General features: G+C 39.2%; 1 protein-coding gene across 7 annotated transcripts in view; it reads left to right on the top strand.

The window, feature by feature from the left end:
• LOC119140659 (zinc finger RNA-binding protein) overlaps positions 1–23289 on the top strand; it is a 46380-nt gene that overhangs the window by 18613 nt on the left and 4478 nt on the right. For 2 of the 7 annotated variants that reach the window (XM_037372166.1, XM_037372169.1), the window contains exons 6-16: positions 2581–2825; positions 3830–4021; positions 6260–6560; positions 7458–7651; positions 10320–10439; positions 12026–12171; positions 12532–12694; positions 14306–14511; positions 14760–14910; positions 17475–17616; positions 22400–22497. In XM_037372166.1, the coding sequence (XP_037228063.1) occupies positions 2581–2825; positions 3830–4021; positions 6260–6560; positions 7458–7651; positions 10320–10439; positions 12026–12171; positions 12532–12694; positions 14306–14511; positions 14760–14910; positions 17475–17616; positions 22400–22497 (1958 nt within the window). The other 5 variants (XM_037372167.1, XM_037372171.1, XM_037372172.1 and 2 more) reach the window with 5 other exon arrangements.

Here is a 23289-nt window from a genome sequence, read left to right as displayed (position 1 = left end):
ACTTAGAATGATAGAACTGTAGGTTTGGGTTGGAAGGGACCTTAAAGATCATCTAGTTCCAGCCCCCCTTCCATGGGCAGGGGCACCTTCCACTAGCCCAGGTTGCTCAAAGCCCCATCCAACCTGGCCTTGAACACTTTCAGGGAGGGGGCATCCACAGCTTCTCTGGGCAACCTGTTCCAGTGTCTCACCACCCTCACAGTAACGAATTTCTTCCTTATATCTAATCTAAATCTACCCTCTTTTAGCTTAAAGCCATTCCCTCTTGTCCTGTCGCTACAGGCCCTACTAAAAAGTCTGTCCCCATCTTTCTTGTAGGCTCCCTTTAGGTACTGGAAGGCTCCTATAAGGTCTCCCCAGAGCCTTCTCTTCTCCAGGCTGAAGAACCCCAACTCTCTCAGCCTTTCCTCACAGGAGAGGTACTCCAGCCCTCTGATCATCTTTGTGGCTCTCCTCTGGACTTGCTCCACCAGGTCCATGTCTTCCTTATGTTGGGAGCTCCAGAGCTGAACGCAGTACTCCAGGCGAGGTCTCATGAGAATAGAATAGAAGGGGAGAATCACCTCCCTTGACCTGCTGGTCATGTTTCTTTTGATGCAGCCCAGGATTCAGTTGGCTTTCTGGGCTGCAAGCACACATTGTTGGGCCATGCTGAGCTTCTTGTCCACCAGCACCCCCAAGTCGTCCTCCTCAGGGCTGCTCTCAATCCATTCTCCACCCAGCTGTTATTGATACTGGGGTTGCCCTGACCCAGGTACAAGACCTTGCACTTGGCCTTGTTGAACTTCACTAGGTTTGCATGGGCCCACCTCTCAAGCTTGTCAAGGTCCCTCTGCATGGTATCCCTTCCATCCACTTGTCACCAATCTCCACTTGGCTATTGAGCCGTTGACGGCAATTCTTTGAGTGTGACTATCCAGCCAATTCCTTACCCACAGAGTGGTCCACCCATGTCTTTCCGGTTTAGAGACAAGGATGTTGTGCAGGACCATGTCGAAAGCTTTGCACAAGTCCCAGGTAGATGAGGTCAGTTGCTCTTCCCTCATCCGTCAGCACTGTAACCCCGTTGTAGAAGGCCACCAAATTTGTCAGGCATGACTTGCTCTTGGTGAAGCCACGTTGGCTGTCACCAGTCACCTCCTTGTTTTCCATGTGCCTTTGCATAGTTTCCAGGAGGATCTGCTCCATGGTCTTGCTGGGTACTGAGGTGAGACTGACTGTCCTGTAGGTTCCCGGGTCTTCCTTTTTTCCCTTTTTAAAAATGGGGGTTATGTTTACCCTTTTCCAATCCATGGGAACTTCACCGGACTGCCATGACTTCTCAAACATGATGGATAGAAGCTTAGCTTAGTTCCCTTGGCACCTGTGGATGCATCTCATCAGGTGCCCTGGACTTGTGCGCCTTCAGGTTCCTTAGATGGTCTCAAACCTGATCTTTTCCAACAGCGGGCAGTTCTTCATTCTCCCAGTCCCTGCCTTTGCCTTCTGTGACTTGGGCAGTGTGGCTGGAGTACTTCCTGGTGAAGACCGAGGCAAAGAAGTCATTGAGTACCTCAGCTTTCTCCATGTCCTGGGTAATCAGGTCTCCTGTTTCCTTCTGGAGAGGGTCCACATTTTTCCTGGTCATCTTTTTATCACTGATGTACTTATAGAAGCTTTTCTTGTTGTCCTTGACATCCCTGTCCAGATTTAATTCTGTCAGGGCTTTAGCTTTCCTAACCTAATCCCTGGCTGCTCGGGTAGTTTCTCTCTAATCCTCCCAGGCTGCCTATCCTTGCTTCCACCATCTGTATGCTTCCTTTTTGTGTTTGATTTCATCCAGCAGCTCCTTGTTCATCCATGCAGGCCTCCTGGCATTTTTGCCCAACTTTGTCTTTGTTGGGATGCATCGCTCATCGCTTCTAAGCTTGGAGGAAGTGATCTTTGAACATTAACCAGCTTTCTTGGGCCCCTCTTCCCTCCAGGGCTTTATCCCATGGTACTCTACCAAGCAGATCCCTGAAGAGGCCAGTCTTCTCTCCTAAAGTCCAGGGTGGTGATCTTGCTGCATGCCCTCCTCGCTACCCTAAGGATCTTGATTTCCATCATTTTGGGGTCACTGCAGCCAAGGCTGCTTTTGAGCTTTGCATTCCCCACCAGCCCCTCCTTGTTGGCGAGAATAAGGTCCAGCATGGCACCTCTCCTTGGAGAAGGAAGTTATCAATGCATTCCAGGAACCTCCTGAATTGCCTGTGCCCTGCTGTTGTCTCTCCAATAGATATCTTGTTACATCATACTCGGTCTTAACAGAAAATTTCACATAATTTCACGTATTCCTTAGGGATGCTTTGATATATGAAACATAACTATGTTTGATTTGTCTAAAAACAAATATATTCCTGATACAAGTGGTACGCTATGTATTTGTGGGCTGTGAAACATCAAGAAAAATTCAGACTGCATCACAAGATCTCAATAAATTGTTTATATCCTGCCCCCCCCCCCCCCCAAGTATTCAATATGCTTGGAATTAGTGGATTTTGGGATTTTGTAATTGATACATGATGTACAGTGATGTAACATTTTATTTTGATCTTTGAGGTACCTCTTATTCTGGCTATGAAGCTGCAGTGTATTCAGCTGCATCATCCTATTACCAGCAGCAGCAGCAACAGAAACAGGCAGTGGCAGCAGCTGCTGCTGCTGCTGCAACAGCCGCTTGGACAGGGACTACCTTTACTAAAAAGGCACCATTCCAAAATAAGCAGCTGAAACCGAAGCAACCTCCCAAACCACCCCAGATCCACTACTGTGATGTTTGTAAGATCAGCTGTGCTGGACCACAGGTATATATATATAAATACAATATTCTGCTACATACTTCAGTCGTAATATTTTCAGCTAAAAAATGACCCCTTTAAGAATATTTGTTAATTTTTAAAGACTTGATTCTATACTTTTACTAAAGTTTTACAATTAAATGAAAATGTGTGCTATTATAGAAAGAGGTCCTATGAGAAGACAAAAAGATAGATCCCCTTAGCTTGTATAGTGAAGCTTCTTCAGCTGTGCTTTGGACTCCAGAAGTATTCTAAACTTTGAATTTGATTTGCTTTTTTAGCACAGCAAGTTTCTTAGAAAATACTTTTTTCAAAACTTTGTGAATGGTAAGCCTGAAAATTTATTCTTCATTGTATTCCAGCATCTCAGTTTAGTTTCACGGTGGGTACAAGTGCATAAAAAGTAGATATCAATTCATGTAGAGTGCTTGTGTCTGGTGAAACAGTTCTTACTCTTTAGGCAAATTTGTCATTATTTCCTACCCTGTCTGCTCTGTAGTTTGCCACTGTTGGTATAGGAACAAATAGCAACTTCTGCATTTCATTTTCAGCACAGCTTTATTTATGCATTACCTTCTTTTGAATTTATTTTTTTTTATTCTCTGGATACATATAATAACTGTGGTTTTGCAGTTTAAGGAAAATTAAAAATCAAGAACAATTTAATGCAGTGCAGGAAACTGCAACAGAGATGCAGTTTTCTGGTCTTGTTAAGCTTTCAATGGTAATATCTGTTGACCAGTACTTGATTGAGGAAGTGAGAAGGTAGAAGAGAAAAGACCATATTGTATTACCTAAAAGTGGAATCCTGGCGGTGAAGAAAATTCCTTGGTCTTAAAGTGGCCTGCTTATTCCTTAGAGCATGTCATATGGAAGAAATGTTTGATGTAGGAAGTATTTTCTCATACAAAGCATATGTTCTGTGCTATGTTCTATATTACACGTATTCACGAGTGATGAACAAGCAGTACGAAGACAGGTTATTGTGTGTGTATTGTTTATTTAAACAGACTTATAAAGAACACTTAGAAGGCCAGAAACACAAAAAGAAAGAAGCAGCATTAAAAGCTTCCCAGAACACCAATAACAGCAGCACTTCTGTTCGTGGAACTCAGAATCAGTTGCGTTGTGAGCTTTGTGATGTGTCTTGTACAGGGGCAGATGCTTATGCTGCCCATATTCGTGGAGCCAAGCATCAGAAAGTAAGAACTTTCTCTTGTCCTTATTATACAAGTCAGTCGTATATTTCTTCCCATAATTTTTTCTCATCTAAGAGAGGAGAAAATATGCAGAAACAATATAATTTGAATTATTTTGTTTAAAGACATTTAGTTCTGGTTTTGTTTCAAACTTATCTTTAAGCTCACTATTAGAAAGGCCTTGTTGGGAGCAAGGGGGAAAAATATTGCCACTGCATCAATGAGAAGAGGATATATTGGGGAAAGTATGTAAATTGTAGGAAGAAGGTATAGAGTAAGATGGGGAAAGCATCAATGAGGACATCCAGTAGCATGCTTGTGCCCCCTAACTCTTTTCAAGACTTTTCTTGACATTTTTCTTATTTGTCTGGTGCTGAGAAACTCTCAGTGCACTTTGAAACACTGTAAGCTGAGTCAGTGCCAAAGGACAGGACTATTACGCATCACTTTTTGGTATTTCTTGCAAGGAAAACTGTTCCTTGCTCCCATATACCAATGTCCTGTAGTAGACTTTATAATGTCTGTGTTTGGAAGAGTTTTGGTAAGCATACTTTCCCTACTGTCTGGGTGCAGTTAGGTAGACATTGTGGAATAAAGACTGCGGACTGTACTGTGAACCCCTGTGGACCAGTGTTTTAAATTTGACCATATAATAGTGAACGGAATGGCTGTGTAGAATGTGTGATTAGATATTACAGATTTTCCTCATAACTCTGGAAAGGTTAATGTCAGTAACAGATACAAGTATTAATATTCAGCTTTTATAGCTCTTTGTATCTCAGAACACTGTACGAAGTGGCATCAATAACATCATTCCTATTAACATAAATATAGCAAATTTAAGACAATTTTCCCAATATTATTTTTTGTTAGTACAAGAACAAAAATTATAATTTAGATAGACTTTCCTAGTGTTCTTTTTTTCATTAATGAAGTTGAGCCATTAAATTTTTGGGTTGTGCCCAGTAACTCCATAGGTATATATTATCTTTATATATTTGGATGTCGCTTTCTCTTCCTTATAGATAGGCACTAACTAATGCTAATTTAGGTTGTCATCAGTGTAAAAATGAAATCTCAAAGGACTCTATTTCTTTGGTATGCTGAAGTATCTTGTGAATTCTACTGGAAAAAAGTAATTCTGAAGAGTTGCTTGAACTTAAATTTATAGTATTATGTGGCATTAATATGTCTGTATTCTGACGGGGAACATGCTTAAAAACTAACAAAACCCTAAGATGTGTGTATACAGTTGTGTTCATATCGTGATTGTGTATATGTGTTTGCATTAAAGGCATGTCTAGCAGATTTGTTTGAGGGTTTTTTTTGGTTTTGGGTGGTTTTTTTTCCAGCTACTTTCAAACTCAATCTTTAGTTTTCATTTTGCATGGTTTTTTCTTACAGACTTACATGCATTTTGCTTTTTCAGGTGATGATCAGCTGTCACCAAAAAGAAGTATTCTGTCTCAAGCATATTGTGAAAAGGCCTCTGCTTATTACTTCTAAGAATAAGCATGTACCTCTTTACTTTCTGTGAAATACTAAAGAGCTCTGAAATATGCCTCTTGCATCCTCCTTAACAGTCTCTGCAGATGTGCTTTAAAAAAACCAACAAACAAACCCCCAAACAAACAAAAAACCCCAAAACCCCCCAAAAACCCCTTTGAGGAATATCTACTGTTTTACGAAGTAACCTAGAAAGTTTATTAATAAAAATACTCTTAAAATGTAATGATCAAAAGAGACAGTGATGTTGAATCTGAATTAAATAACTCTTATTTACAAATATTATTTGGAACCACAATAGTTCAATGTACTACAATTTTTGGGGGTAGAATAAAAAGCAACCAGGCAACAAAACAGTAAGGTTGAAAGTTTGAGCAAAATGTTTCCTTGAGTTTTACTGGCTTGTGAGTTTATTGGCTTTCTGTTCTTGTCTATGCAGCTTTTGGAGTAAATATCTGAATTTCTAATGGAAATAAGCAATCTGAGATAACTATTAAGTATTTCCTTGTTACAGATGACAAGAACTTTTACATGTCTGTCCGTGTGTCGTGTCCATCCACCTGTCCCCCCGATCACTTTTTGTAAAGAAGCAATAACTTTTTAGTTATATTGATTTATATATATATATTTTAGCAATATTGATGCTTCTGTTAAAGCTTCCGTAACCTATAACAAGTTCATTTTTTATAGTTATCCCAGGAAGATCATATTATGAATTTCTCTTTATTCTTACAGGTAGTCAAGTTGCACACAAAGCTTGGCAAACCCATTCCTTCAACTGAACCAAATGTGGTTACCCAAGCTACTTCCTCAACATCCATATCTGCTTCTAAACCAACTGTCTCTGCTTCGAATATATTAACTAGCGGCAGCACTGTGAACTCCTCTGTTGCATCCTCTGCAGTGAAAATTCTTACTCCCACGGCAAATGCACCACTTAATGCAGTGTCCAACAACAAAACATCTTCAACCCCTGCTAATATAGCTGTAAAGAAAATATCTACACCGAAAATAAACTTTGTTGGCAAGTACAGAAGTCAGTCTTTATTTTAAAGCCTAACCTATTCTATATATATTTTTTTAAGATTTTAGTGCAACAAATACAAATGTATTTAGTTAACTTTTATGTGTAACTGTTGTGTTTAAGAGAATTAATGATAGGTGAAAATAAGAATATATATAAAAGTTTGGCTTCACAGTTCATGGTGTTTTCTGCTCTGTTGTCTCCACCTGACCTCTCTTGGAGGCTTCTCCCACCTTTGGTTTCTTATGTAGTAGTTGTTGGAGTATTGCAGTTTATAGTCCAGTCGGTCCTAATTTCAGTTTACAGCCTGGGCTGTTAAGGCAACCTGCAGTAGATTAGCAGTTGATAACTGGGCAACTGAAACACCCTTGTAACGCTAGAAATCTTAACAGTGGAAACATGAAATAAGCATGACAGACAGGTAGAGACAGGAAGCAGTCGTTCAATAAGCTATCCTACTCTTGAAGGAAAGACCTATGCAATTGCAACACTGAGATTATACTACCTTTGTTACTACAAACATTATAAGGTTTTGAAGTACTTTTTTTTTTGGATCCACTAACAAAAAAATATCTGATGACAAAAAAAAAAAAAAAAAAAGAGGAAGACAATTAAAATATATTTGCCGAGTTGTTCCCATTCAGTGCATGAAAATGAATGATAAACTTTTGCTTTATATAGTTGCAATATTGCTTCTTGCTAAAATAAAAAATTAGGTGTTTAAATAACTTTTTGTTAAACTTTTTTAAAAAAAACTTTAATTGTATTTAAAATATGTTAGTTTTAATTAATTTTAAAAGTCTGATAATGCTTTAGCCAGAACATTGCAAATAGTCTTCAGTTTTCACATCATGTGTAATCATATTCTCATTTTATGAAAGTTAATGATTTTACTTTTTTTATTTGTAGGTGGTAATAAGCTTCAGACAACAGGAAGTAAACTGGAAGAAATTAAATCAGCTGAAAGTGTTAAAACAACAACTGCTGCTACAGTACAAACGAACGAAGTAAAATCAGACACAGCAGCTGAACCAGTGACTCCTACAACTCTTGCTGCTTTGCAAAGTGATGTCCAGCCAGTAGGCCATGACTACGTGGAGGAGGTATTGATGTAAAAATGTGGATTACTTTTTAACTACTTTAGTAAAAAATTATTCAACGTGAAACATCACAGAATGGCTGAGGTTGGAAGGGACCTCTGGAGATCATCTGGTCCAACCCACCTGCTCAAGCAGGGCCACCTGGAGCCAGTTGCCCAGGTCCATGTCCAGACAGCTTTTGAATATCTCCAAGGAGGGAGATTCCACAAGTTCCCTGGGCAATCTGTGCCAGTGCTCAGTCACTCTTACAGTAACAAAACAAAACAAGTGTTTCCTGATGTTCAGAGGGAACCTCCTGTGTTTCTGTTTGTGCTTATTGCCTCTGGTTCTGTCACTGGGCACCACTGAAAAGAGCCTGACTCTATCCTCTTTGTACCCTCCCTTCAGGTATTTAAATACGTTAATTAGATCCCCTCCCAAGCCTTCTCCTCTCTAGGCTAAACAATCCCAGCTCTCTCAGCCTTTCCTCATAGGAGAGAGGCTCCAGTCCATCATCTTTGTGGCCTTTCATTGAATGCTCTCGGGTATGTCCATGTCTCTCTTGCACTGGGGAGCCCAGAACTGCATGTGGGATTCCGGGTGTGGCCTCACCAGTTGTTAAAGGGGAAATTCACACAGACGTGGGTACCGCTAGGTTGCTTTAATCACAACTCAGAGTTGGGCCACCACCTCAGTGAGTGGCAGAGAACAAAGGGATGCAGCACAGCTTATATACACTAATCAGATCATTAGTCAGTGTCTGAGGTTTTAGGAGTTTCTTTTGGTCTTATCAGCTCTGGAATCCATCACCTGACCTTGTCCCAGCTGATACATCTATTCTGGTTCCAGTCTCTGCCTCAGTTCTTAGGTCCTGTTTGGATCATGATTTTCTTTCTGCCGGCTTTAACTCACACAATCCTTCAAGCACACTTAGTCTTTGAACAAGCAATTCCTATTCATCTGCATTAAAACAAATAACGATTATTTTTTTCTAAAGCCATCTGTTTTTCAGAAAGCACCTGCGTAAACAAATTGTTCATCTATTTTTTTTTTCTATTTAAACCAGCCTTGGATTAGGGCTATACAAGGGCCAAGGCCTGGTTCTGCCAGTTATCAGCTTTAACACTTTAAATTTCTTTATTCAAACTATGTTTTCTTTAACACCAGTGCTGGGTTAGAGAAGAAGGATCACCTCACTCAACCTGCTAGGTAATACTTTGTCTAATGCAGGCCAGAATGCCATTTGCCACCTTTGCTGCAAGGGCACATTGTTGGCTCAATTTCAACTTCGTGTTCACCAGGCCCCACCCCAGGTTCTTTTCTGCCAAGATGCTTTTCAGCTGGGTGGCTCCCAGCATATATTGGTGCATGGGGTTGTTCCTCCCTAGGTGCAGGACTTCACACTTCTCCCTGTTGAACTTCACAAGGTTCCTGTCAGCCCATTTTCTCCAGCCTATTGAGATCTCTCTCTGGATGGCAGTGCAATCTTCTGGTATATCAGCCACTTGCTCCTAGTTTTGCATCATCAGTAAACTTGCTGAGGATACGCCCTGCCCCATCATCCAGATCATTAATGAAGATGTTAAAACAGGACTGGACCCAGTATTGACTCTTGAGGTAGGCTGCTAGTTACTAGCCTCCAACTAGGTTTTGTTCTACTGATCGACACCCTCTGGGCCTTGTCATTCAACCAGCTTTTTATCCACCTAACTGTATGCTTATCCAGCCCATACATCAACAGCTTGTCTATGAGAATATTATGGTGAGACTGTGTCAAAGGCCTTACTGAAGTGCAGGTAGACCAGGGGTCCTAAAACTACGGTCTGCAGGCCGGATACTGCCCCCCAGGGTCCTCAATCTGGCCCCCGGTATTTACAGAACTCCCCCGCCCCCCCACTCCCCCCCCCCGGGGGTTGGGGGGGGAAACCAAGCAGCCGCAGATGACTGCCTGCCACTTCATCCGCGCGCCGGCCCCCTGTTTAAAAAGTTTGAGGACCCCTGAGGTAGACCATATCGGCTGCTTCATCTACCAGGCCAGTCATGTCATTGCAGAAGTTTGAGTTGATCAAGCACGACTTCCCCTTGGTGAAGCCATGCTGACTATTGATGATGATTTTCTTGTCCTTAATGTGCCTGGAAATGGTTTCCAGGATCAGTTGCTCCATCACCTTCCCAGGGATTGAGGTGAGGCTGACTGGCCTGTAATTCCCTGGGTCCTCTGTGAAGATAAAAGTGATAAGGCATTGAACCTGCAAAGGCTTGTGCATATGTTTACATTTTTGTATTGTGCATGTTTCTTTTGAGCTCAGTGGGTGGCATGAGATGTGTGGATGAAGTCTGATGTAAATTTTTCATCATTTGCAGATTTGTAATTATTTGACTCAATATGTTTAGGCTCGAGTTTAAAGCTGTGTACTCTTTAGAATGGAAGAACTTTGTTCTTTGTTCATTACCAAACACAATGTTGTGTCTGTCAGAATTGAAAGTTCTTTTTTCCCTTCTTTCAGTTACTGTGTGAACTTTTTAGCATGTTTTAAGATGGGTAGATATTTTCCCATGTCACTGAATTAGGTTAATTTTTACATCAGCTTTGGTTTTCTTGTTTTGTTTTTTCGGTGGGTTTTTTTTTTTGGTTTTTTTTTTTTTAAAAAAACACCCTCAGAACCCAGTGTGTTATAACTTCATTTTCCAGGTAAGAAATGATGAAGGAAAGGTGATCCGCTTTCACTGTAAACTTTGTGAGTGCAGTTTTAATGATCCTAATGCCAAGGAGATGCACTTAAAAGGGAGGCGGCACAGACTTCAGTATAAGGTTAGTAGAAATGCTAATGCTTCTATCTAAAAATCTACCAGATGGCAGCTGACTGATTACACAACCTTACGTTTAAAGACTAGTCAAAAGTAGGTACTCTAAGTAAACAGCATATACAAGTCCCCTAGATAAATATATTTCTTGGGGAATATAATTACCAGCTGGGGTTAAACCACAGCAACTAAGTACTGCACAGCTGCTTGCTCACTCCTCCCTCACCCAGAGGGATGGGAAGGAGAATCAGAAAGGAATGTATAACTTGAGGGATGAGATAAGAACTATTTAATAATTAAAAGAAAATAAAAACAACAGTAATAATAACAACAATTATAATGAAAAGGAGGGAGAAAGGGAGGGGAACAAAATCCAAAGGGAAGGGAGGAAAGAAAACGAGTGATGCACAATACAGTTGCTCACCACCTGCTGACATGCCCAGCTAGTGCCTGAGCAATGATTGGCAGGCCCCAGCCAACCCCCCCCAGTTTATATACAGAGCATGACTTTCCATGGTATGGAATATCCCCTTGGCTAGTTCAGGTCAGCTGTCCTGGCTGTGTCCCCTCCCAGTTTCTTGTGGCTCTCCAGCCTTCTTGCTGGTAGGGCCTGAGAAACTGAAAAGTCCTTGACTTAGTATAAACACTGCCTAGCAACAACTAAAAACATCTGTTACCAACCTTGTTGTCACACCAAATCCAAAACACAGCACTGCACCAGCTACTAAGAAGAAAATTAACTCTATCCCAGCTGGAAACAGGACAGTAGTCTTTAAAGTAGTAATGCAAACTCTGAAACTACGTTTTGGTTTGGGTTTTTTTTTTAAACATTTTGAGCAATGCTTTCAGGCAACTTTTGCAACATTAAAATATTGTACAACATATGCAAGCAACAGTAGGTGTGTTATGTTGTTTACCATGAATTTCAAATAGCGTAAAATCGTAGTGCTCAATGTTTTTGGCAGGATAAACCACATAAACCCTTTGTGGAGACATTTGAGAAATAAGTTGCAGGCTTTTTAGTTGTGAATGGAGAGAGACCTATACTGACATATGGTTTTCGTTTTGATTATTATAAGATTATATAGGAAGAATCTACTGTGGTTACAGGAGATACAGAGGGCCTGCATAATCATGAAAGGGATGAAAAAAGAGAAAAAATTGCCAGAAGAATGTATTCAGTAACTCATGATTATGCCCCTGTATGAGGGACCCTTCAGGAACAGGGGACTAGGAAGCACACTGTAGTTAAGATGAAATGGGTTTTTCAGGTTATAGAGTAGTCATCCTGTTACAGAATGAACAGCAAATTACTTAGTATTTCATGTAACATTTTAATCTTAAATTGCTTTGTTCTCATATAATTGAAGAGGGAATTCATGCTATTGTAATATGTTGCTTTTTTTTCCCTTTAAGATACTGGTCACATTTTTCTTATTCAACCATTCATTCAGTGCAGTTTTTAAAACTGCATTTTACTCCCCTTGATTTTATTGTAGGCCAGTAGTGTGTGTTAAACATATCAGAAGAACTCCGTAACCTTGAGATGACAAGAGGCAAACCAACATTTCATTCGTTATTTTTCTGAACTAGAAAAAAGTAAACCCAGATTTACAAGTAGAAGTAAAGCCCAGTATTCGAGCAAGAAAAATTCAAGAAGAGAAGATGAGGAAACAGATGCAGAAAGAAGAATACTGGAGAAGGCGAGAAGAGGAAGAACGCTGGAGGATGGAAATGAGGTAATGCATTCTGTTTTGTCAATGAATGAGACAAAGCTGCAGTCAGATTATCTAAAACTAACTGCTTCTGTAGTTACTTATTTTGAGCAGTCTGTACTGTCTTATTTTAAGTTGTCACCTCTCTGGATTTCTGTTTGTTTTTGTTAATGTTCAGTTGCTCTGAGGAATGTAGACTTACTAGAATTATTTGCTATAAATTCAGGCCTACTTTCAAAATAACCATTCATTTTAGTTACCCTCTGGAGTTCACTGGTATTTGCTCATGACTTAGAAATGTGTTAGTGAGGACATCTGAGAATTTATTTAGAATGGTTGGAAGTATTAACAGCTATATAAAGAGAGCACTTTGATGCACTTCAGGCGATATGAAGAGGACATGTACTGGAGGAGAATGGAGGAAGAGCAGCATCACTGGGAGGACCGTCGCAGAATACCAGATGGAGGATATCCTCATGGTCCTCCAGGACCTCTAGGCCTGCTGGGAGTTAGACCAGGAATGCCTCCTCAGCCCCAAGGACCAGCTGTGAGTCTCTTAACTTGGGGGGGAATCATACTTACCAGGAGGCACGGTTAAGAACTATAAATTATTCAGTGCTACTTCAGCTGTCTCCAGTGTTTCTTAATAAAGGATTTGAAAAAGTGAAGAAAAAAATATATACCAATGAAACTGTGTAGATGGACCTGTCTTCCAAAATAAATCCACTTATATGACAAAAGGATGCCTTGAAGACAAATATTGTTTCTTCTGAAATACAAGTCATTCTGGGTTTGTGTACTAGTTCTTATTTAATTGCATTATACTTTATTTAGTTAATTGTGGAAAAATGTATGGATAATAAGTGGTTGGATTGTCAGTCCCACAGGGGATAATGGTTAGTGGTGGGTCATACTCTACCTGGAGTTCAGTAACAAGTGCAGTACCACGTGGGTTTATCCTGGGATTTGTCTCATTAGCATCTTATCAATGATCTGAAAGGTGCACACGCATTAGGTTTGCAGCTGACATGAAACTGAATTAGTTCAGGGTGGGACCTAGGCAGACTGGAGGAATGGACCAACAGGAACTTTATAGAATTCTGCAAGGACAAATGTCTAATGCTGCACTTGAGAAGGTCTAACCCCTTGCACTGAGGGACTGGGAAGTGACAGGCTGGGTAGCAGCCCAGCCCTGCTGGAAGGGACCTGGGGTTCTTGGTAGACAGCAAGCTGAACGTGAGCCAACTGTGTGCCCTGGCAGCAAGGAAGGCCAACAGCATCCTGGGTGATGTTAACAGGAGCATAATCAGTAGATAAAGGAAGGTGATCAGCTTTCATTAGACCCAAACTGCAATACTGCATTCAATTTTGAGCTTTCCAGTACAAGAAAGGTACTGATAACCCATATAGCAGGTTCATTGTGGAGCCACTGAGATGGTCAGAGGTCTGGAGAGCGTGCCCTGTGAGGAGAGATTTAAGGATCTGAGCTTCTTCAGCCTGGAGAAGAGATGGCTTCAGTGGGACATAATAGCTTTCTAATACCTGTGCATTATAAAGACAATGATGCTAGGCTCTTTATAGTTGTGAGGGGGCAAGATAAAACAACTTTAAGCTGAGACAAAAGAGGTTCAGACTGAATACAGGAATATTATTATTATTTTTTTCCTCACACAGATGTGCAGCTTCCATCTTTGGTGGTTTTCAAGAACCGACTGGATAAACCCCTGAGCAACATGATAAGGTCTTATAGCTGACCATGGTTTGCACAGGAGGTTGGACTAGAGGACCTACCTACCTAGATCCCTTCCTATTTGAATTCTGTGATTCTGTGAAAGCAATCATGGATACTTTATTTTGCAGCAGTATGCAAGTATTTCCCAATTAACGGAAAGAGAGTAGTTATTTAGGTTGGGGAGGTACTTTTGATCCTGGGATTTCATAATTTGTTTATTTTTGATACATTTCATGTTTTTTCAGACATGATTGATTGTGACCAGTGTAAGTTGTTAAGGACACTTCAGTTCATATTTTGTTACATTTCAATGATTTGAGGTTTGAATATTCTGTTGTTTAGCCACATGTTTGGGTTTTGCTCACATACCATCTGTGAACTTGGAAGTATACCCAAATTTCAGAAATGTACTTCTTTGTCTTTTAGCCTCTACGCCGCCCTGACTCCTCTGATGACCGTTATGTGATGACCAAACATGCAGCTATATATCCAACAGAGGAGGAACTTCAAGCAGTCCAAAAAATTGTTTCTATTACTGAGCGTGCTTTGAAACTTGTTTCTGACAATATGACTGACCATGAAAAAAGCAAGAGCAAAGAGGGAGATGACAAAAAAGATGGCAGTAAAGACAGGTATTTTTTTATTATTATTATTTTTTAGGAATTTCATCACTTGTTCCTGAAGTAATTTTATGGTTTTCCTTGCACTGTTATCAGTGCTTCCAGGGATTCTGTTCTCCTTGGGTTTTGATACAGCATAGGTTGCTGTGGCCTCAAGAGTATATGGAATACTCCACTCCTATTTTATTTCACTTTTCTACCTTCAGGATTAGTTTTATGGTTTTTATATTTTAAATGCAGCTTCTAATTATATTTCACAGAGCTTTGAAAGGAGTTTTACGGGTAGGCGTTTTGGCTAAAGGTTTGCTACTCCGTGGAGACCGAAATGTCAATCTTGTTTTGTTATGTGCTGAGAAGCCTTCAAAGATGTTACTCAGTCGTATTGCTGAAAGTCTTCCCAAACAACTTGCAGTAAGTAGTATTTAGATTTTTGGATTTTAATTTTTTTAAAGATACTGTAAAAATCTGTCCTCAAGTCAAATGTCTGCAGGGCTGACTGCTGCATTTCATAGCTCAGGTTCAGTTTCTTTTCATTTTCTGAGTGTTTTTATCTGAATTCAGGGACTATGCTGCATGTTTTGCTTTCTGTATATTGTATCCATGCAAGTGTCTAGGTGTTTGTGGTAGCAGCGTAGTATCGGTCATCATTTAATTGATTTCATTTAACTGGGAAGTAGAAATGAGCAGAAGAAAGACTATTATCCAGTTATCAGCAGTGATAGAGGTAACTTGTGCAGTGTTACAGGAAGCTTGTGCTCTGTATTAGATTTGTGTGGCAAAGTTTGGGGGGGGAGGCGCTACAGAGGTGGCTTCTGTGAGAGTATGCCAGAAGCTTCCCCTGTGCCTGACGGAGCCAATGTCAGCCAGCTCCAAGATGGACCTGCCACTGGCCAAGGCTGAGCCCATCAGTGACGGTGGTAGTACCTCTGTGATAACATATTTAAGATGGAGGAAAAAAAAACCACTTGCACAACAAATTGCAGCCGAAGAGAGGAGTGAGAATATGTGAGAGCCATAACACTGCAGACACCAAGGTCAGTGAAGAAGGAGGGGGAGGAGGTGCTCCAGGTGCTGGAGCAGAGATTCCCCTGCAGCCCATGGAGATCCACAGTGGAGCAGATATCCACTTGCAGCCTGTGAAGGACCCCACGCCAGAGCAGGTGGATGCCCAAAGGAGGCTGTGACCCCATGGGAAGCTGTGCTGGAGCAGGCTCCTGGCAGGACCTATGGAACTGTGGAGGGAGAGGAGCCCATGCTGAAGCAGGTTTGGTGTCATGGCTTGTGACCCTGTGGGGGACCCATGCTGGAGCAGTCTGTTCCTGAAGGACTGTGCCCTGTGGGAAGGACTCGCGTTGGAGAAGTTCATGGAGAACTGACTCCTGTGGGAGAGGGACCTCATGCTGAAGCAGGGGAAGAGTATGAGGAGTACTCCCCCTGAGGAAGAATAAGTGTCCAGAGACAACATGTGATGAACTGACCACAACTCCCATTCACTGTCCCCCTGTGCCACTTGGGGGGAGGAGGTAAAGAAATCAGGAGTGAAGTTGAGCCCAGGCAAAAGGGAGGGGTGGGGGAAGGTGGTTTTAAGTTTTGGGTTTATTTCTCATTATCCTATTCTGTTGGTAAAAAATTCAACTAATTTTCCCAAGTTAAGTCTGTTTTGCCCTTGATGGTAATTTTTGAGTGATCTCCCTGTCTTTATCTTGACCCATGAGCTTTTCATTCTATTTTCTCTCCCCTGTCAAGCTGAAAAGGGGGAGTGATAGAGTGGCTTTAGTGGGCACCTGGCATCCAGCCAAGGTCAAACTGCCACACTCTGCCTGAAGGTCAAAGTTCTCCATTAATGCTATTCTGTACTGATGTCTTGTTTCCAGTTTGTATGTGTCAGTGCTTTGTAGTCCCACAATTAGTTAACTAAGTCTTGTGGGTTTCTGTTTGTATATGTTTAGGGTTTTTTTAACTTGGGCCTTTAAAAAAAAACCAAAAACAACCAACCAACCTCACACCCCTCCCCCCCCCAAAGAAACCCCAAAAGTACATGCAGTCTTAAACCATTCAGCAGAATTCATATAAAGTATTTGCTGTATTTCCACAAGAAACGAAAGTACAGAATAAAGTCTTAAACTCCAGTGTGCTCTACTGAACAAAGCCTGTCTACCATCATTAGAGAATGCTTGTCACAGCATTACTATTTCAGTGTAGTCTGGTAAAATTCTTGGCAGAATCAGTGGCATGGTAGAAGCATTAGCAGGATCAGATTAGTTAAAGATAATCTTGGGTTTGTTCTTGTTTTGAAATATGCACATCTTGGTCTGGCTTTGTGAAGTTACTTGTCCCTCTGGTTTGTGGAAGACAGTGATAGAGGTGCTTACAGCTTCCTTTTGGGGGTATTTAGAGTTACTCAGTCTAGTTGCAAGAAGCAATTCTGAATAACCACCTTGTTACTCTTACTTTTTTTTTTTCTTTCCCTGGTGTTTATCTTACCCTTTGCTTTCATCAGAGGATGTTGTGATAGCCAAGTATGGAATGTGCCTAGCAGTACCCATCCTGTAACTACGAGCTCAAAGAACCACTGCATCTTTGTGCTTTTTAAAGGCTCCTATGTTCCAATGAGAAACATATCCAACTGGCATTTAAAGAAAAGCCTCGGTGCCACTTAATCTCAAACACTGTCAAGATTCTCGTTATGTTATTTACTTAATATATGGATTTTCTTTATGGGTGGTATTTTTCTTTTGCATGCTTGGTGACTGCTGTGTATTTTCATTAATGATTTGGAAACAATATGCAAATCCATATATATATATATATAAAAATTGTGAATACTGTTGTTTCTTTGAATGCAGAGATATCTGCTTCATATAATTATATTGCATTTCTGTTTTTCTATTAAAAAGACTATGTTGAAATCTATTTTCTTCCCCATACTTTTCTTGGCCACATTCTAATAGAAATTTCTGTTTCTCAATATTTAGGTAATAAGTCCTGAGAAATATGATATCAGGTGTGCAGTCCCAGAAGCAGCAATAATTTTAAATTCATGTGTGGAACCCAAAATGCAAGTTACTATCACACTGACATCTCCAGTCATTCGGGAGGAGAACATGAGGGATGGAGGTTGGGAAGTTGTTAAAGATGTTACTTCTTTCTCACCTGTTTTTATATGTTTATATATTCTGCTTAAGATGGCATTATGATCCTAGAAGGCAACATGCTGGCACAACTAATGTATTTGATTGAAACCTTGTTTTTCAACAACCAGTCTCGGTAGAGAACAGTTGGTTAAAATAAATGCTTATATGATGCTTTCATTTTTAAAAACTCTAACTTTATGTCCAACCTCAGCTTTCTGGAAAAGGTACAAACTTGACTCCCCACCCCCACCCCCCATAAAATTATGTGGAAAACTAAGTATTTTATAGCAAGTGTCTGTAAACTGATTTTCTAGAGCAGTCTTGCCCTAAGAGAAAGATTGTATGGTTTTAGAAAAATCAGAGGGGTTTGAGTTTAAACTGAATCAGTATTACCATCACTTACACATTCCAAATAGCAGCACCACTTAAAATGCACTTTTATAGTACTGTTGATGGTAACAGTGCTTCTAACTTTAAAAGATGATGCGATTTTTTTTTCCAGCTCTCTGAGGTTGCTTTTTGATCTGGAGTGCTTTTTGAGTATATTTAGGCTCCTGGTATTACAATCAGTCTTCTATCCAACTGGAAAACCCAGACTAGTACAATAAGAAATGGCTTTGTCATCAAGCTGAAGCAGAAGGTGGAGCTTGTAAATCAAATTGGTTTTGAAGTTCAGTTTCTCTGGTGCCAGCAGTGTTGCTTTAAGGGTCTGTTCTGTAACACTTTCAAAGCTCCAAAAGCTTTTAAGCCAACAAGCATGATTAATGTCTGCAGTACGTTGGTTCTTTTTGTTTACGGGTCAGATAAAATTAACTTTTGTTTCCTTTTAATCCTGTATTTTCATAGTTGAAAGCGATCATGGCTAACAAGGTTCTGGTGTTTGACAGTGAACCTACAGATAGGAAATCTGAGGCTATCTTAACACTTCTCATATGCAGGTTGAAAAAATCGTATGTGTGTATGTATACATGTACTTGTGTATATATGTACTTATATAAGCCACAGAGACCTTTTTTATTTCATCTCATCATTACTTGTCCTCTGAAATACTTGAGGTTTTTTTTTATATTGCATTAATAAATGTTCTGTAGCTAAGACTAGTGCATTGTAAGCAAGCTGTGTTAACAAAGTCATCCTACGTAATCAGAAAGAAAAACTTCAGGATGCATTCTCTAGTTTGGATGACTTCTGAAGAGTCTTTGAGTGCTTTGTACGTGATTTTTAAGCTGTGCATATTATTCCTAGCTATAAAGGCTTTGTACATGTACTATCACACCAAACCAATTTACTTGGTTTTTGACAGTCTAAGTGTAACATGATTCTTGGTTTGTCTGTGCTGAATCAGAATTCACGTATTATTTAAGCTTATAAAGAATAATTTAATTTGAAAGATTTGACTATTAAATTATGTTAACCATTAAATGCAGTTAACCTTAAACACCATGTTTATTTCTTAATGTACTGTGCAAAAGTGCAATATTGATTTCTGCTACAGTACTCAATTTCAATTTTCCGGCCTAAAATTCTATGATATAGACTAAAAAGAAAATCAATTTCAAATTACTACAATCAATCCCTTAATTTATGCCACCTAAAGGAAGCAAATCTGTATTTTTGTCTGACCCACATGAGTTAAAATGATCACTGTGAGTTTATTCACTGGTGAATGCAGTACTGCCTCTAAGCAAGCAAAATAAAGTTAGATTTCTCTTCAAGACACTGAGCAGTATAAAATGGATGTGCAGAAAAGTTCACTTCTAAAACTAGAGCAAGTAGAAGACTGAATTGCAAATTATTGCAGCAAAGAAGGCCTTATTATAAAGACTGCTGCTTATTTGCTGCAGAGTAGTAGTATGTGTTTGTGGGTGTTTTTACTGCAGCTTCTCATGCTCTGTGTCTTACAGTGGTTTAAAGTTTGGTTTAGTTTTTGGGGTTTGTTTGGGTTTTTTTAGCTTGCTTGGGGAGCTTGTTCAGGTGATAAGGAAGGCTTTACCAGAAGAACAAGTTTGAGTAAAGATGAGACTGAGACTTGCATGTGGTGTAGAATCTTGTTTGATGTGTAATAATCCCATTACATGATAAAAGGCTAAAAAAATAATAATAAATACAGTGTGAAATAAAATTGTTAACCACATAGCTACTGTTCCTTGCAGTATTGTGCATTTGACAGTTTACCAAATCTATATATTCAAAGTACTCTAACCCCTGCTGTGGAATCTTTCCTTCAGCAAACAAAGTGTACATACTTAAAAACGCATATATGTGTGCGTCTTTTTTTTTCTTAGCTAACAGCCCTGGTCCAAAGCCTTCTAGCAGAGGGACTTGATTCCTGTCAGGGGTTGCTGCCAACACATCGGAAGGATTTTTGACCAAGGTTTTCTAAAGCTCAGTGTCACACCTGCCATGCTTTACAAAGGAGTGGGGTTGGATGCATACTCCTAGCATCTACTGTTACTTTGTGTGGGGTTTTTTTTCTATTTGTCTTTGTGTCTCTCCTAGAATTAAGGCAGTGTTCACACTAGTCTTGAAATAGTTGACTGGGTAATATGTATTTCTCATAATAAAACTTACCAAAATTGATATACCTGTTAGCTTTTAACAAAGAGGTAGTGTGGACACAGCATGTCTAACTGAAGATTAACCCCTTACGCTAGTAATAAGTTATGTAGGGTAAGAATTCATGCTTGTGTTTTGTAAATTAATTCATATTTTTTGTCTTAGTTTGACAGGGTGGTGTAGGTTAGGCATCTGAATTTAGTTAAATAGTCTTTAAGGGGTTAATCCTGAAATGTGAAACAGATGCAGAAATCCACAGATTAAGTATTACAAGAGTTTCCTTGATACATTTTTTCAGCCGATATATTCTCGGTGCAATAGGTGCCTTGCAACTTCTGACTAGAAGTAATTGAGTTTCAAATTATGTAGTGAATTATTGTGATAAAAGTTTGCACAGTGTTACCTATTTGCATATTAGTTTTAGAAGAATGTAAAATATTGATTAGGCTACTAGACCCAGCAGACCCAGATTTTTATTTTTAACTTTTCAATCTTACTTTGCCTCTCTTTACCTGCTGTGGGTTTTCTCCAAATGTACTCCTTGTCTTTTATATACAAGTTGTACTTGTTTCATCAGTTATCTTACCTGACACCTCTCTTGTATAAGTTTGGTGTTTGTTTTAAATGAAATACCGTTTTAGATGTCTTCATTTGCTCTGTAAATGCCTTGTTAGTGTAGTTTTTCTTCTTTCCAATTTAACATATAGTCCATAAGTTTTAATATCTGTGCGAGAAGATACCCAGGTTCTTCTCAGCTTTGTTCTTATTTTGAAATCCTCTCCCTTTTAGCCCAGTGCAGAGCAATGGAACTGTCCTATAAAAAAAAATGCCCAAATCTGAATGTAGTACTTCAGATTGAGTTTATTTATTATATTGCAAAGTTGTAGCATGATGTTCATTCATGGCTTTTTAGTTCTCTGTATGGTAAAGTATCCTACTATTTATTTTACATCTGTGTATAAATAGGTGGTTTCAGAGCTGTCTCTCTGCAGCATCCCTAGAACCTTCTCCTTGTTGGCATGTTTTGTGAGACTCAAAATATATACAAATTTTATTCTCAGACTTATCTAAATTTATATATTGCTGGAGTAAACTATATTGTTCCATACAGCCGGCTCCTGTGAAATGAGTGCCATTGAGCAAGGGCTTTTTCTTTCCTCTTCTCTGGTGTATCGCCAGCTATGCTACCAATATACTTTGTCACTAGTCACAATAGCCATTTTCATAATTAGTAAAACAAAGAGCCTTTAAAGTTGATCATTGCATTATATCCCTACAGTTTTTAAGTAACCTGAAGATACCATTTCATATTGTTCAGTGGTTCCAGTTTCATTGATTAAGCCACTTCCAAAAGGGCCTTGTGGTCTTTTCCTTTTGGGAAACAAAGCAATTGGTTTGATAATTTAATTAATCATGAACATTTAAATAAACAAGATCTACTATATTTTCTTTATTTTTCAGACATTCTGCTTTGTGTTTTAAACTATTCCTTGCTTTTTTTTCCCCTGCTGAATCTTAAGTAAAGCAATCGCTTTTCAAATCCTTTGCATCCTGAATGATATTGGAGCATGTATATCATGGGCTGAGGAATGTGAGTAATAGAGAGAGTACTAGAAAGTAATGGAGCTCTTAATACTGAAGAGCATTTCATGTTCCTTTAGTCAGTTTTTTTAAAAGCAAAATAATTTCTATTTTAAGGTATGATAAAAATTTCATTACTAAACGTCTAGTGCTTTTAAGATTTATTTTTTTTATATACTTAGTTTTTCTTTAAAAGAGTAGGTCCCAAATAAAACATGACAAAATTTACAAGAAATTAAGTTTGAATGTTTCTATTTGGTTAAAGTGGATTTTTGTGTTCCTTCTGTCTTGTGTTCTCTGTGCTGGTGCACTGTGTCCAACCATCCTTCCTGCAGTATTTAATTTTAGGGGATATGTGTTTTTCCAGTGTTAGCTTGAATAAAGAATTACTATGCATTGCATAATCTGCAATGCATTCAAAAATAACCTGAGAGCTATGCTCTTGATCTTCATACTGGGTTGATGCCCTAATCCTAATTGAATGGCTTTTATTGAGCATTTACATTTGTTGTTCAAGTGTTTAAACTTTAAATGGCACGTGTGACACTGAATCTACTTTAAGGAAGTGTCTTGCTCACCTGGTCAAACACCCATTCCTCACTGCATTTTGCCAATTCAATCCATTTTAGATGTAACCTCGGGTATGGTGAAAGATCCACCGGACGTCTTGGACAGGCAAAAATGCCTTGACGCTCTGGCTGCTCTACGCCACGCTAAGTGGTTCCAGGTTCGGAACATAATTTTACTTTCTTCTTGTAGCCTTATGAGAGATAAGTTCAGTTGCAATATAAATGTTTAATTGTGTGCAAACACTCAGCATTGTTCATGCTAATAATACATAATATTTTTCTGGTCCCTAAATTTAAATGTAGAAGGTTGAGTATGGAAGAACTGCTTTATGCAGATATTGCTCATTTGAATTTCACATTATTTTTTTTTATTATTTATATTTTTTTTTTTGCCATTGAGAAGTTGATGTTGAAAGCTTGACTCGCTTGGGGTGATCATGTGTCGTATATTTGTTATATATTCCATAAGGCTGCAGAGTAACTGTTTTAAATAATGGATTCTGTGTTTAAAGCTTTGGGTTTAGATTTAAGACTTTTTTTCCTATTTCTTTAAGTGTATTAAGTGTAGAGAATGAAGGGCGAGAAGTAACTGTTTGGTTTAGTGACTTTGCATTCTGGCAAAGGCACGATAAAGAAACCAAACAGATTCCCTTGACCTTTCGGTCTCTATACCCATTTCTTAGACCTTTACTTTATTTCTAATATAGAAACATACTGTATTTATTGTTACAAGTGAACATAGGTCAAAGTGCACAGGGGATCAAGAAATATTATTCTTGTATAGCCTGTGCACTTTGACTTCCACCACCTTAAATTACTAACCCTGTATAAAATACTGCTGTGAATGGCAGCTCATGGAATAAAGTTGTAGAATGATTGATTTGTTTCAATCTTGTATCTGAGCTTCCATTGAACAGTGGTGTTTTAGTCTTTCAACAAGCCCTATTTGC

The sequence above is a fragment of the Falco rusticolus genome, chromosome W (assembly GCF_015220075.1).
Source record: "Falco rusticolus isolate bFalRus1 chromosome W, bFalRus1.pri, whole genome shotgun sequence".
NCBI classification, from domain to species: Eukaryota; Metazoa; Chordata; class Aves; order Falconiformes; family Falconidae; genus Falco; species Falco rusticolus.
The sequence above is the reverse complement of the archived record's forward strand: the minus strand, read 5'-3'. Positions and strand labels throughout refer to the sequence as shown.